Raw genomic sequence first — 17,025 nt, 5'->3', positions numbered from 1 at the left:
CTTAAACCCAGACTTGGACCACACATCCACTCCACTGAATAGCAGGCTAGTGATTGCTTTGCAATGTTTGCAGTTAGCCACTGATTCCTTCCAAACCACTCATTGTTGGATTTGCGATTTCCAACCTGTTGTGTAATGTTTATGTCCAATGGCCGAGGAGCACCAATACATTTTATCTCTAACTTCTATTCATAATTTCTCTTCATATGACAAGAATTGAACATGATTTGCCAGTAGATTGCCGACTTGATTCATGATGATGACTGCTAGCTTGCTAGCTAAGATTTTGAAAGTATGGTGTTGACATGATCAGTCCAATCAAAGTTACTGTAGATATAACGTGGTTTGTCGTCATTTAATCTGTGGGCAATGACCTTGAGCCTTCTAGGATGGGCACTTATAATGTAACCCTATGGCAGCACCCAAGTGGCTTGAATTTTCGAGCTCTCCCTGTAGATTTTGCAATGACGTAGTGTCCCCAGGAGTGACAGAACACTGAGCCAGTCACGGCGCAACTAGAGAACATTACCAACCCCTATGCTCCGTATTTTCCGCTGGCTGCCCCACCACCACAGGAAGCTCTGAGATAGGCTGAAACACCTGCATTTTAGAGCTGCCAAACTAGCCAGACAGGTGGGGCTCAAAACAGAATGAATGATGGGTCGCCACTGGGACTGATATAGGGTTTATGCCATTTTCAGTAGCGGTGCGTGGGTAAAATCTCTCAGGAAGCCATGCAAAGCCAGTAAAAAATACATTTTATGACCGTTGTTGTGATAATTGCGTTGTTTGCTCTATACCCCATTCGTTCAAATGCCACGGTGATATACAGTAAGTCCGTGACAACAAAAAGACACCAGTCTCACAGTGGCGGAATAAATTCAAATCAAAGGTTTGGACACAACTACTCATTCAAGGATTTTTCTTTATTTTTACTATATTCTACATTGTAGAATTATAGTGAAGACATCAAAGCTATGAAATAACACATGGAATCATGTAGTAACCAAAAAAGTGTTTAACAAAATATATTTTAGATTCTTAAAAGTAGCCACCCTTTGCCTTGATGACAGCTTTGCCCACTCTTGGCCTTAACCAGCTTCATGAGGAATGCGGAATGCTTTTCCAACAGTCTTAAAGGAGTTCCCACATATGCTGAACACTTGTTGGCTGCTTCTTTAGTACAGAATGCTCGGATCAAACCCGAACAACACTGGGCCAATTGTGCACCGCCTTATGGGACTCCCAATCACAGCCAGTTGTGATACAGCCTGGAATCAAACCAGGGTCTGTAGTGACACCTCTAGCACTGAGATGCAGTGCCTTAGACCGCTGCGCCACTTGGGAGCCTGAAGACTGAATCAAGGCGGTCGATCACATATTAAACTTTAATCGTCTCAGGCCTGTGGCACAACATATTAATTTATGGTTAGATCAGAATTGTGTTCATAATCATTGGCCTGTACAGAGAATTAAGTCAAAACCACAAGTCCAAATCCCCATCTCCATCCATGGATTAGGAAAGGGCTGATTTAGCAAGCTAGCTACTGCAGGACATCAACATAAGCAGACCAGGAAGAGACACGTTTTTCTGAAAATTATGTTTTGCTTAGGAAGTGATTTGATTGGTGTGAAGCCAAATTCAAACTGGCTGTAACGGCTGTCTTTAGAGAGAGTGGACCAAAATGCAGCGGAGTTAGTGTTCATCATATATTTAATGATCAAACGGACACTATACAATACAAAACAATAAACAGACAACCAAAACAGTCCTTGCACATTTAACACAGTAACAAGAACAATTACCCACAACCACAAGGAAAAACACACACTACTATATAGGACTCCCAATCAAAGGCAACTCAACACACCTGCCTTCAATTGGGTGTCCAACAACCAACTCACACGTAACATAAACATCCCTGCCACGTCCTGACCAAAACTACTACAATTGCTCCCTCTGCTGGTCAGGACGTGACACTGGCCTCCCTTGGGGGACGTTTTGCTGCTCCAGGACAACCCACAGTTGAGCTTAGCTCAACGTTGATTGGCTAATTATTTGATTTTTTATCAAGGGAGACCAAGTGCTTGCTGGCATCAATCAATCAAATACTACGGTGACAACATGTTATACACTTTTGGTACAGACAGCATCAGATACAAGGGCTTCACATACTGAGACAGAGGGGCTCTGTTTCCCTCGCTCAGATGATTTCTCCGATGAGAGTCAGCCACTTCAAATAAAATAAAATAAAATTGTACTAGCTGCATACACATATTTAGCAGATCATTTTGCGGATATAGCGAAATGCTTGTGTTCCTAGCTCCAACAGTGCAGTAATATCGAACAATACACAACAATACACACATCTAAAAGTAAACGATGGCTACAAGGCCCTCCCCCACCCTCCCATCTGCAAATCAGATCATGACTCCATTCTGCTCCTCCCTTCCTATAGGCAGAAACTCAAACAGGAAGTACCCGTGCTAAGGTCTGTTCAACGCTGGTCTGACCAATCGGAATCCATGCTTCAAGACTGTTTTAATCACACGGGCTGGAATATGTTCCGGGTTTCCTCTGAAAATAACACTGACGTATACACTGACACAGTGACTGAGTTCACCAGGAAGTGTATAGGGGATATTGTTCCCACTGTGACAATTAAAACCTATTAAAACCAAAAAACGTGGATAGATGGCAGCATTTGCGCAAAACTGAAAGCGTGAACCTGAACACGATGATGAACACGATGGGAGACAGAGAACTGGTTTCAAGCGCAGTGCGCAGCAGGTGTTTATTTGTAAGGGACCACAGGAGGAAGCAGGTAGCTGGGTCCAGTGGCAGGCAGAAGGTCATACACAGGAGGTCCAAAAGGGCAACAGTACAGGCAGGGAAAAGGCTAGTAAGGTAGTCTGGGATATCAGGCAATAGGTAGATAACAGGAAATCCGATAGGATTAAGTACAGGCAGGGTATAGGCAAAAGGCGTCGTTAGTGAGGCAGGCAAAAACTATCATACATGGGAGGAGTAAATCACAGGAAAAGACAGAGCTCCGAAAGATGTGTGTCACAAAACAAACAATACCTCACAGTGATGGGGTGCAAAGAACTGAATTAAATAGTGTGTGATAATGATATACAGGTGTGTGAACAGGTGATTAGAATTCAGGTGATTGAGATCTGGAGAGTGAGCTGCATTCAGGGGATCTAGGTGTTTGAGAGTGGGAGCTGGAAAGTGGGCTGGAAAGTTCAGGGGATCTACGTATTTGAGGGTGTGAGTTGGAAGCAGATATTACAGAACCACCGCATTTAACCACGGCAAGGTGACTGGAAATATGGTCAACTACAAACAGTCTAGTTATGCCCTCCGTAAGGCAATCAAACAGGCAAAATGTCAGTACAGAGACTAAGTGGAGTCGCAATTTAATGGCTCAGACATGAGACTCCAGACAATCCCATATTTTAAAGGGAAAATCAGCCACGTCGCGAACACAGACGTCCTGCTCCCGGACAAGCTAAACACCTTCTTCGCCCACTTTGAGGATAACAGTGCCGCCGACGCGGGCCTCTCCCAAGTACTGTCAGCTCTCGTTCTTTGTGGCCAACGTGAGTAAGACATTTAAGTGTGTTAACCCGCCTGCCCAGACGGCATCCCTGGCCGCGTCCTGAGAGCATGCGCAGACCAGCTGGCTGCAGTGTTTACGGACAAATTCAATCTCTACCTATCCCAGTCTGCTGTCGCCACTTGCTTCAAGATGTCCACCATTGTTCATGTACCCAAGAAAGCGAAGGTACCTGAACTAAATGACTATCGCCCCATAGCACTCACTACAATCATCATGAAGTGCTTTGAGAGGCTAGTTAAGGATCATATCATACCTTGGCATCCATGAATACACACCACTGACCATTTTAAGATTATAAATAAAGTAATAGATCAATGCAATAGATTAGCCCAACCTGTTCTTCATTCACAATTGGTGATTACATAATTATACATCGTTTGCTTCCCCTCACTCATCAACTCATCCATTCTCTCCTTTCTCCACATCATACTTTACTTTCACTGGTCACCCCCAAAGCCAACTCCTCATTTGGCTGCCTTTCCTTCCAGTTCTCTGCTGTCAATGACGGGAACGAATTGCAAAAATCACTGAAGCTGGAGACTTATATCTCCCTCACTAACTTTAAACATCAGCTGTCAGAGCAGCTTACTGATCATTGCACCTGTGCATAGCCCATCTGTAAATAGCCCACCTGTCACGTCCTGACCAGTAAAGGGGTCATTTGTAATTGTAGTATGGTCAGGGCGTGGCAGGGGGTGTTTGTTTTGTGTGTTTTGGGGTTTTGGGATTTTGGTTCTAGTTTTCTATTTCTATGTTTCTTTTTCTATGTGTGGCCAAGTATGGCTTCCAATCAGAGGCAGGTGTCTTTCGTTGTCTCTGATTGGAAGCCATACTTAGGCAGCATGTTTTTCCTGTGTTTTTGTGGGTGGTTATTTTCTGTATAGCCTGTGTGCCTTATGGAACTGTTTCATCGGCTGTTTATTTTGTTTTGAGTGTGCTTTCAATAAAGAAGGAAGATGAGCACTATACCCGCTGCATTTTGATCACCGTTCATCGATGCCTATGACACCACCCAACTACTTCATCCCCATATTGTTTTTTTGTTTTGCTCCTTTGCACCCCAGTATCTCCACTTGCACATTCACCTTCTGCACATCCATCACTCCAGTGTTTAATTGCTAAATTGTAATTATTCGCCACTATGGCCTATGTATTGCCTTACCTCCCTAATATTACTACATTTTCACACACTGTATATAGACTTTTCTGTTGTGTTATTGACTGTACGTTTGTTTATCCAATGTGTAACTCTGTGTTTGTGTCGCACTGCTTTGCTCTGTCTTGGCCAGGTCGCAGTTGTAAATGAGAACTTGTTCTCAACTGGCCTACCTGGTTAAAAAGGTGAAATAAGAAAATTAAAAATTCATTTACTTAATCCGTTGCTCAATGTGTGAAAATAGTTTCGGTATAGTTTAAGTTCAGTTTCAAGGCAGTTATCGGGGTGATTGTCGGCTGGGTACTGCACTTTCAACTGTCGGAAGAAGGAGCGGAGCAGGCCCTTGGGAGATGGAGGGACCAAAGGGGAAAACCATAAAAAAATGACCCTCCTTAAACTGGTTATATCTCAAGTTCTGTTGGTGATATTAACATTCTAACATCAACAGTGTGTTATATAGACTTATTTAGGAAAAGTCAAGGACAGAGGGGAGCATGACAACAAAAGAATGGCAGAGTAATAATAATAAAAAAACAGCAATCAAAATGACTTTTTTAGCGTTTCTATTGTTAAAGGTCTTGTTCACATCGGTTACGGAGAGTGTGATCAGACAGTCATCCGGAAGAGCTGGTGCTCTCACACATGGTTCAATGTTGCTTGCCTCGAAGCGAACATAGAAGGTATTTTGCTCGTTTTGTAGGCTCGCGTCACTGGGCAGCTCGCACCTGGGTTTCCCTTCGTAATCTGTGATAGTTTGTAAGCCCTGCCACATCCATGAGTGTCAGAGCCGGTGTATTAGGATTCGATCATAGTTCTGTATTGTCGCTTTGTCTGTTTGATGGTTCTTAGTGCCCTTATCGGTTTGTGGTGGTAGATAACTGGTAATAGAAAGCTACGAAAAATATAGATGAAAACTTTTGTTAAAAAGTATGGTTTACAGCTTATCATGAGATATTCTATCAGGCGAACAGAACCAAGAGACTTCCTTACTATTAAAGATTGCGCACCAGCTGTTGTTAACAAAGAGACATACACCACCCCCCTTGAGCTTACCCGACACTGCCGTTCTTTCCTGCCGCCGATACGTAGAAAAACCAGCTAGTTTTATATTATCCATATCCTTGTTCAGCCAAATTTCTGAGAAACATAGGATAATACATTTCTTCAGGTCCCATTGATAGGGTAGTCTCGAACGAAGCTTGTCCAGTTTGTTCTCCAGTGATTGTAAATGTGCCAATAGAAGAGAGGGTAGTTTCATCAGGGTGCCCGCATGTCGGCCTCTATATTGCTGTCTATTTCTCTTCCGATTGTCGGGTATTAGGGCCTGGTCCGGAGTGATCAGTATGTCCTGCGCCGCCAACCCTTTGAAGTAGAGATCTTCATTCAAATTTAGAGTAGTGATGGCTGTTCTGATGTCCAGACGCTCTTTTCGTCATAGGAAATGGCAGAAACATTATGTACAAAAAAACACACATAATGGCAGAATTGGTCAGGAGCCCATAAAACGGCCACTATACTTTTCAGCGCCATTCTTCAGACCTGTCTTCAGGTGCAACGTTAGCTATGCAAATCTTCCTCTTACATTACACGTCAGGTAGAGGCTATTTATTTAGCTAGTTACATCACAGCATAATAGCCTAGTTTCATTGCAGCATAGCCTGTCAAGTAATGACATAGCTATAAGCCAAATTGAGCTACTTACCAACAACACACCTGTCTCTGGTTTGACGGTTGACAGACCAAGTAGAAAGTAGTCGGATGTAATCCATATCCTGGCCATCTGCTCAAGATTGTTGAACAACTTTATGGAAGCCCATTTTCACTACAGCAGCTATTTTCTGAGCAAGGGTAAGTACTAGCCACACGTCTTATCTGGGGAAGAGGTTCCATTGGGCGAGTTCATTTTGCTTGACCCAGTGCCCCAGGTGGGCAGGGTTTGCTCATTTTTTACATTCTATGTATGAAAATACCCTCAAATTAAAGCTGACTGTTTGCACTTTAACTTCATAGTCATTGTTTGATTTCAAATCCAAACCTTTGGAGTATGGAGCCAAAAGAAGAAAACATTCTTCACTGTCCTATAAATATGGAGGACACTGTAATTCATATCACAGGCCTAATAGTACTGTAGAGCTGTTTTTACTTGCACAATATAGCTGGATTGTCCCGTCCTGCCCCTAGGGGTCCACTGCCCTGCAGCGCCCAAATCCAACACACCCCGCTCAGCTTTAGGGTTTTAGTGAAACATTCATTATTGGTTTTAGGTGTGTTTGTCTAAGGCCAGAGTGACAACCAACAGTATGGCAGACCCCCAGGGCCAGGACTGAGCAGCCCAGCAGCTAGGGATTTCTTAAATAATTATCTCCCCTGACGTGGGCATGTTTTCAATACAGATTCCTTTTTGTCACACATTATTCCATATAAGGCATCCAGACCTTATGAAAGTTGCACAGTATACCTTTAGTCATGTAATAAATCAATTCGAGTGATATATAACTTCACATTTCTGCCATCCATTGTGACTTTGTGGAATGATAATCAACCTTCCAGTTAATGGCAATTGTAACGGCTGTCAAATGGAATAGACCAAGGCGCTGCGTGGTTAGTGCTCATCATGTGTTTATTTGATCTGAACACTGAAACAAAGAAACAGAAACTGACAGCCCAAACAGTTCTGTCAGGTAAGTAATACATAAACAGAAATTAACCACCCACAAAACACAATGTGAAAATCCCTACATAAATATGATCTCTAATCAGAGGCAATGAGATTCAGCTGCCTCCAATTAGAGACCAACCCCAAACAATTCCAACATAGAAACAGAAAAACAAGATATTTAAACATAGAAATAGAATAACATAGATCAACCCAAAAAACACAACACAAACACCCCCTGCCACGCCCTGACCAACTATCATAACAAAAATGACCCCTTACTGGTCAGGATGTGACAGCAATGCATTTCTTAGCCGCTATAAATGCTAGGTTACACAGTTTCAACAGACTTCAGTATCAACATTTCCAAGCAAACAAAAACAGGGAGAAGGGAGAATCTGTAGACATGCTGAGATAAAAGCACATACTCCAGAATTCAGCCAGCCTTCACAAGAGCGTAACATAAGCAAATATGCCCCCTTTTGTGTTTTACACCTTCAGCAGTGGAATTACATTTCTGTGTGCATTATATTCATGTTTACTGGTATATAATACGTTCTATGGATGGTATTAAACTACAGTAATTTATGTGGTCTCTATATCAGCCCATAATACAGTTTGGAACTCATCTTTAGAGGTTTGTCAGACTGTCTTAAAATTGTTTAAATCTTTGAAGCTTCTGGCTTGTCCAGTGTTTACTGCACAGACAAAGTATTGCATCTGCAAATGTTCACCTCCACGCCATCACAGACTGCTCTTCCCTGGTTGCCTGATCCTGCTGAGACCCCTGTCGCCATCTGATCCTGCTCAGATTAGGCATGACAAAGAAGTACCTTGCTGTACATTTATACATTATATTATCCAAGAATAGAGTCAATGGTTCAATAATTGAAATGAAAATTATTCCCAGATCCCAGACTGTAGCCTTCCCATCAACTCAAGATTTAAACAAAGGCTACAAAACATTCCCATACACACAAGAACTGTTAAATCAACTGCTACCTGACAGATACTGTAGCTGAACTGGCTTTGGTAGCTAATAGCTAGCTAGCTAGTTCATTCACTTCAGACAGCACTTCCATTGAGAGGGGATGAAACATGTAATGCATTGGATAACATTACATGTCAGTTACACTACTAACTCAGCACTGGGGGAATAAATATATATATTTTTCCGTTGAGCCAAACAGCAGTTATCTTGCCAGCGACATCAGTCAAATAAAGAATAGCCAGTTTCTGGTCTGCTTGCTTTGACAACTCGGAAAAAAGGAACAAACACACAGACAACAGCTGCCTCTGTTCGCACACTGTGGTGTCCGACCAGTCCTAAATCCTAAAAAGGCCATGCTTCTATTATCAATTTGTTTTTTTGTCTTCAGATGACACCCGGCTGCGGTTCAGCAGTGGTCGTGTTGCGGTAACTCTGGGCAGTCTTCTGGATGACCAGCACTGGCACTCTGTCCTCATCGAGCGCTTCAACAAGCAGGTCAACCTCACCGTGGACACCCACACGCAACACTTCAGGACCAAGGGGGAAGGAGACTCTCTGGAGGTGGACTATGAGGTGTGTCTATCCAAACATCCATAATATTTCCTTACAGTAGGTCTGAGTAGATTACACCACCAGCATCCAGTCAGAAAAACACATTAACCCAATACCAGGGTGAGAATAAAAATAATACTTGGTCTATCTCGTTAGAATCTGACATCTCGTTTCAACCTGACACTATACTTTCGTAGGACTTTTCTTCTATCTCTTTACATATTTCCCCTTCTTTCCTCATCAAAGCTCAGCTTCGGGGGCATCCCACTACCAGGTAAGCCTGGTACCTTCCTGAGGAAGAACTTCCATGGCTGCATCGAGAACCTCTACTACAACGGGATCAACATCATTGACCTAGCCAAGCGACGCAAGCCTCAGATCTACAGTGTGGTAAAAGCTTTTCAGCTACTCATTTTTAATGCATAAACTGTAGGCCAGGGCCACGTTTATTTTGCTCTGAATTACCAATATATTAACTTATGTAAGTGATAATGCTCCATTGTGTTAGAAGTGGAGGTTAACAACACCTAACCTTAGAGAACTAGTGAACCATAACAGTTGTTGCATAACAAATTACAGACTGCGGATAGGTATCCATGGGAATACAGGGTGCATGGCAAGAACCACTTAGAGCTGAGAGAATAGTCTTCTATTTTCTTCTCTTGTTCTTATTTTGGAAAGAGATCAGGGCTCAGTGATGAGTTGGAGCAGGAGCTGTATTCAGTGATCCATTCAATATAGAGGTATTATTACCTCCTGTAGCCCGAGGTAAATTGCATAATTTAAGGTAGTCCTCTCGGAGATGTCAGGGCCTTGTGCAGCCCCTAAATGATACATCTTAATGGATATTAACCTTGAGAAACCTTCTGTCTCAGTGGTCTTACAGCCCCAAACACAAGAGGTGTGATACACAACCGGTGTCACCCAACCTTTAACAACAAATCCGCTAACACTGAAATAGCATTAGCATAAATAAGTTATAAATGATTCACTGTGAGTTAGTGTCAGCCTATTGAAATAGAAGGATACTGAAATCAAGTTTGGTTGATTTGATGGAAGAGTCCCTGTGGAGGGTTTAGTTAACGTGCTCCATGTCGCTGCCACTCCATGTCACCAGGATCGATGATGTGTTCATCCCCACACTGCTCTGACCTTTTCCTGTGTACAGGAACTCATGTCCTCTGTACTGGCTCTTCCTGTCCCTAGGAGTCATAGTGGGGTTGGCAGTGGCATGTAACCCAGCTCCCTGCAGAGTTGATTTTATCTCATTCCACTGTTCTCTCTATTGTTCTCTCTCTCTCTCTTTTTTTTTGGTCTCGTACTATACCCTCCATTTTCTTTCTCTCTTTCTAGAAGGGGGCCAGTAAGGATTTTTAATTAACCCCTAAATGTTGAAAGTTGATCTTGATCGGGGCAAGGTGACTGTAAGACTGTGTGTTCCATGTGGTGTCACCAGGGCAACGTGACCTTCTCGTGCTCGCAGCCCCAGCTGGTGTCCACCACTTTCCTGAGCTCCAGCAGCAGCTTCCTGTCGCTCCCGGCCACGCCGTCTGCTTCAGGAGGCTTCACGGTGCGTTTCCAGTTCAGAACATGGAACCCAGATGGGCTACTGCTCTCCACCCAGCTGTCCCTGGAGCCCCAGAGACTGGAGCTGCAGATAAGCAACAGCCGGCTGCGCCTGACCCATCACACATCAGCCCAGCAGAAAGAAGAGGTCTCCACCGGTGAGGGCCAGGCCAACAGCCCCTAGCCTAGCTGACCCACAGTATGGGCTGGAATCAGTGGTTCTGCCTATGGGGACTCAGATTATAAAAGGCTATTGTATTCTAGTGAAGCAGGCAGACAATGAGAAACCCATTTTATTACTGCAGAGAATGTTTGTGGTTTTACACACAGATAGTCTGATAGTGATAGTAAAGATTATGAGTAAAGCTTATAAGAGGAGAGAATCCATTCAATTGGACCTGTGCTTATCTCTTCTGAGTTCACAAAACCAGACCTGTGTTCAAATACATGTTTTTGAGTATTACATATTTGAATGTTTTTTTCTGTGTGTTTCATTATTTTCAAATACACAGCCCAAAACAATACCAAATAGTCGACCAAATTGTATTTGAATGTATTTAAAAAAAATACTTATTTAAAATACAATTGTCAAATACCTGAGTTAATGCAACGTAATGTATTTGAGTAAGTGTATTTGAGTATTTTCAAGTACTTACAAAGTTTATTTCCAAATTCATTACAATATTCAACTTCTTGTATACATGATATCATAGGAAAATGTCATCCTGTCACGTTTTTTGCAAAAGGTAAAATGTCACAGTAGCGGACGTTTTTCTCAATACATTGCCATCCATGGTAAAATGTCAGCGTTACAGGGTAGTGATGCGCAGGTTGGCTCACAACCCGATGTCCCCGCAGTTACAGTGTCTTCGGAAAGTATTCAGACCCGTTGACTTTTTCCAAATTTTGTTATGTTACACCCTTATTCTAAAATGTACTGAATTAAGTAAATCCCTCAGCAATCTACACACACGCAATCTACCCCATAAAGACAAAGCGAAAAACAGGTTTTTAGAAAAGTTTGCAAATTTGTTACAAATAAAAAACAGAAATACCTTATTTACATAAGTATTCAGACCCTTTGCTATGAGACTCAAAATTGAGCTCAGGTGCATCCGTGAGATGATCATCCGTGAGATGTTTCTACAAATTGATTATAATCCACCTGTGGTAAATTCAATTGATTGGACATGATTTGGAAAGGTACACACCTGTCTATATAAAGGTCCCACAGTTGACAGTGCATGTCAGAGCACAAACCAAGCCATGGGGTTGAAGGAATTGTCTGTTGAGCTCAGAGACAGGATTGTGTTGAGGCACAAATCTGGGGAAGGGTACCAAAACATTTCTGCATGCGTGCCAAATAGCCTACACGCCAATCGCCAAATGCCAATCGCCAAATGCTTTTGGGAACTGGTCCAAAAGGTTAGTCGATCCACTGAGGCAAAAAGGATAATGTCGGAGTTTAATTCAATAAGAAAAAAGCTGCGAAATTGAGAGTTTGGGAAGTGGTAAAAGAATACACATTTGACAGTCACAAGACGGGGACTTCGAATACGCCTATGGCACGTCAATGGAACTTTAGCCTACTGTTCAGATGGGTTAAATGGAAAATTAAATCTGGAGACTGACTGTAGGTCTATATCCTCTCACATAGGCTTAATCTTCTTGCAGTAAATTATATATCAAATGTACAGTTGAAGTCGGAAGTTTACATACACTTAGGTTGGAGTCATTAAAACTCGTTTTTCAACCACTCCCCAAATGTCTTGTTAATAACAAACTATAGTTTTTGCAAGTCGGTTAGGACATCTACTTTGTGCATGACACAAGTCATTTTTCCAACAATTGTTTACGGACAGATTATTCTAATTATTCTAATTCACTGTATCACAATTCCAGTGGGTCAGAAGTTTACATACTCTAGTTGACTGTGCCTTTAAACAGTTTTTACAGCTTTATAATTCCTTACAACTGGTCAAACTCATGTCATTTGGAAATTTTACACAGAAAATATTTCAATTTGTTTTGTGTTATTGCATTTTCTCCCCGGTCCTTAAATGGCTTTGCTCTGCAAACGAAGCAGGGATGACAGAGAAAACTTTACCGATGTCAACTTGATTGAAGCATTTATTCTATAAATTTATGATATTATTCTGGTGAGCAAAGGTTTATTTCAGTATTCTAGGGCAACATATAATGACAGATGAGAAGCTGCGTGTATCTAATTATAGACAAGTTGACTATCAAATACCAAATATCAAATACATGTACCCCGCTGTCAAAAAAATGGTTATGTCGTCTCTGACTGCAGCCAACAGCACATTTTCTATATTAGCGGGTTAGGGTCGGATGCGAGCCTCAGATATTTAGCTAGCTCAATCGCAGTCAATGGGCCGTCATAGTTATGTGGGGGCTGTAGGTAATGTTTTTCTTTGAAAGAAAAGCCTTGCTCACTGTGGACCAAGTTTTCACTGTGAATAATTAATTGCACATGGTCATATGTAGGCTTGCGTTCATCGGGAGCGTCTGTTCAACAAATTTTGTTTCTAGTCTCAACCGTTCTCCCGATGTCACTCAAAAGCGCATTAACTCGATGTCACATTAACTCTAAGCCTTAACCCTAACCCTAGCTTCATCTCCACTCCCAGCTCAACCCTTACCCTATCCTAACCGCAGTGGCGGTCGGTGCCGTTTAAGATCAGGGAGGGCAATATGAGCACAGCCTTATTTCTATTACAGCATATTGGATGACTGTCATTCATATTCCACCCAGCTCAGTGTAACATTGGCTACTACATGATACTTACATTTTCCCTAAATCAACCATGAAGTTGCTACAACCTAGCCTATGAATGAAAGTTTACAACATAGGTGCACAGGTTGAGAGAAAAATGAGAGTAATCAAGGTGATAGACAGTGACACATTCAATACCGCCTTGCACACTCCCGCCTGCATCTAGCTGATCTAGGGTGTAATCATTAGTCCAACAGTTTGAAATGATAGTTTCTATTGTAAAAAGTCAGATATGTTTATCCACGTTCCTTTTGCTTCCACTTAAGAAACATTTTTCAACAGAATCTGCTAGGGCTGACCCCATTTAGTCGACTGGTCGATTGTTTGATCGATAGGCTGTTGGTCGACCAAGATTCTTTTAGTGAAGCAGTTGCAAATATTAAAAAAATATAGATATGGCACACGAGACACTTGTTGGATTCAGGCCTGTCTGAGAGGACTAATCCATTGTGGAGGCCGCGGGGGTGGCTCACCAGTATTACCAGTGGTACATTTACCATTATTTACCATCATTTCTAATCTACAATGTTTGTTTGGTTACGGTAATTTCTGTTAATGCATTCAATATATTGTTATTGCAGTCTTACCGTTGTGTTTGTAGGAGTGGACACATTATTTGCGGAGCGCACAACCTAGGCTACACTTGTGAGAAAAAAGTTTTGGTTTATTTCATTCCATTTACAAGTATTAATTGTCTTTTGTTTGGAGCGTTCCTGTCAGTCTTGAGTAAGAACACGCACCTGTTTACGCATAGAAATAGGCCTAGGCTACCTGGCCTGCGCGCAAATGTAGGCTTATAAATGTGCCCATTTGGGGATCTGATACTATTTCAGATTGTCTTAACTCACCATTTTTCTTCCCCTCAAACAGCAAGTAAACAAGTCTGTTTTTACATCCATTGAGAATGAGAATTATTCCTCAACCTAGCATATTTGAAAAGTCTTTCCAGCTCTCTCCCTTTCAATAATTACTCAGCATGAAAGGGGAAAAAAATGTAATGCTCTGATCCGGTGAAACGTCATAAAAAAAGGCCTACCTGATTACTTCTTATCCCTTGGGCAAATAGCCTACAGCTGTGTCTGTCTTTCCGGGAGCTCACTGGTACCTGAAACTCTGAGGGCCCAGAATATTTTATACAATGTTGCAAGTTTGCTAGCAGGAGCTTTGGGGCAGACCAAGTTAATGGCTGATGCAATGTTTCAAGTTCCTTGCAGACAGGCCATGCATATCCAATGTGATTTATAGGATATTCATTTTTATCAGGATATTTTCTACCTGCAATGTTTTTATTTGTTGGCTTCATGTAGGCCATTTTTTACATACTGGCAATGGCAATAGAAGTTACTTTTAGATCTGGATAATTTTCATTTAGAAATCATTTTGAATAACCACATGACACATGAAATTAATCTGTTCCATGAAAATGTGAATATGAAAATCATAACTGGCACGCAGAGCAATAGAAATGGTATGATAACTTGCCACTCCAAATGTGAAAGGTTGCCGACCGCTGGTGTAGCTTATTACCGGCAACTTCAGGAGCATAAGGCCAGCAGCAGCATGCAGCAGAAGCAGGAGGGTCGGGAACAGGTTTTTGTCTTCTGGTGGAATTGATCTCTCTGAATTGATCTCTGGCTCACTCTAGTAATTTGTGTCTTAATTTTTAAATCGCAGTGCTTAAAGCATTAGACATGCTCAGGTAACATACATATAGTTAATTCTATTCAAACATAGGGTGGGTCTATATATGGAAAAATACACATAATTGATTTTGACCAAAAACAGACGACTCCCGGTCGACCAAGATTTGTTTTAGTCAGGGACAGCCCTAGAATCGGCGGAATGAATACACCGCTGATCACACGCAAACACAATTCATAGCAGCCACATACAAACAGCATGATCACTTGCTCAATGTATAATTCCTTCTTGCATCTACACGCTCTCCTCCTCTCACCTTTTCCCTTCACTTGTGGACTTCAGTGCAGTGAAAGAAGGAGGGAGATAGAGGGAGAGGGTGAAAGAGAGAGGGTGGAAAGAGAGAGATAGACAGAGGGGAGGGAGAAAGAGATAAGAGAGAGAGAGAGAAGGAGACAGAGAGAGGAGGGTTCATGTCTGTGATGCCTTTCTCTATGCTTCCATGTTGTGATGTTAATCTTCCCCCATTGAGTGGAATGTATTCACTTAGGAATCAACCCTGTGACCCTCATCATTTCCCATTGACTGCAATGTATTGACATAAAATTCAACCCTGTGACACTAATCTTTTCCCGTTGACATAAGCGTCAACACTGTGTCACTAATTGTTCCACATTGACTCCAATGTATTGATATACACGTCAAACCTGTGACACTCATCTTTTCCCATTGAATGCAATGTATGTCATAAACATCCACCCTGTGACACTCGTCTTTTTCCCATTGAATGCAATGTATTGAGAAAAATGTCTGTTTTTCAAATCAAGGTTATCTGAATCCTTGTTTTGAAATGTATTGACAAGTAATTGAAATGCCTGAAATAGTATTTGAACCCAGGTCTGTCACACACAAAGATGAGCATTTGGTTTTGTCCATTTTTTAATAACAATGGGGAGATGAAATATGCATGGAGGTGGGATTCCATATAGTTGGATTTAGTTATTTTTACATGCTTAGCAAGACATAGCAGACAGACAGAGTTATGTTTGACCCGTCTCTGTGTCTGTGTCTGTGTGCTCATTTGACACTGATCTCACTCACTGCAACATAATCAAGATGTTATCAGTAACAATCCGAGGTCGTCCTCCATCTGTTGCATGTTGGAGGCTTTTCAGAGTCAATGTTTGAACCAGGTGTGCTTTTTTGTTTGTTTCAAACAATTTACTGCCTGAAATCTAGCACATTTAATTACATTCCATTGTAATTCTCCTAGCCTGCAACCGTGCAAGCAGATGGCAAGCACAGAGGGGATTGTAGACAGAGCAGACACACACAGAGCTTGGATGCCCTTCACTGTAAACGCCTGAGCTTAATTAAATCAAAAACCAAAGATTATACCACTGAGGTTTACCATTGGTTCCTTCTCAAAATGGAACTACAAACACAACAGATGGGGGTTGTGGGTGATCCTTTGTTTATTTGATAATGTAAGGGAAACTATATGAAATGTGTGTGTAGTGTGGAGGGAGATCCATAAAGTCAACATCTGCGAGAGCAACAGAGTGAATGCAGAGGTTTGTTGCAGACAAACAGATTGTATATCTAAATATAAAACTGTACTGGACATTGTTTTCATAAATTGTTTTTATAACAGTGTAGTTGCTATGGTAAAATAACAGTGATGTGCAGAGATTGATAGTGTATTTTAAAGTCTCCAAATCACCCAGAACCTACACCCTGCTGTCTCCACAGGTCACAGAGTGAATGATGGACTGTGGCACTCCGTGAGTCTCAGCTCCCGAAGTCTCCAGGTCACCATGACTCTGGACAATGAGCCGTCCTCAACCATTGAGCTGGCGGACCACATGGACGCAGGAGACAACCTCTACTTTGGAGGTAAGAGGACAGATAATATGACCAATAGTTCATTAGGTTTGAGAATATGTTCTGGTATTTACAGTAGAAACGCAATGACTTGATTAAACTGGGGACTGTAATACCTAAGAAGCCTCACTCTTTGGCATCGTCACTCAAGTGCCTTAG

At 41.9% G+C, this 17,025-nt stretch overlaps 1 protein-coding gene across 2 annotated transcripts in view; it reads left to right on the top strand.

Moving 5' to 3' along the window:
- The window catches only part of LOC115160831 (contactin-associated protein-like 5), a 114,775-nt gene that overhangs the window by 59,274 nt on the left and 38,476 nt on the right, over positions 1-17,025 (top strand). For both annotated transcript variants that reach the window (XM_029711297.1, XM_029711296.1), the window contains exons 6-9: positions 8,818-9,002; positions 9,228-9,371; positions 10,438-10,705; positions 16,735-16,878. In XM_029711297.1, coding sequence (XP_029567157.1) covers positions 8,818-9,002; positions 9,228-9,371; positions 10,438-10,705; positions 16,735-16,878 — 741 coding nt within the window. The remainder of the gene's footprint in view (positions 1-8,817; positions 9,003-9,227; positions 9,372-10,437; positions 10,706-16,734; positions 16,879-17,025) is intronic.

This window comes from Salmo trutta, chromosome 24 (assembly GCF_901001165.1).
Source record: "Salmo trutta chromosome 24, fSalTru1.1, whole genome shotgun sequence".
NCBI lineage: Eukaryota > Metazoa > Chordata > Actinopteri > Salmoniformes > Salmonidae > Salmo > Salmo trutta.
This window is presented reverse-complemented; position numbering and strand designations above follow the sequence as displayed.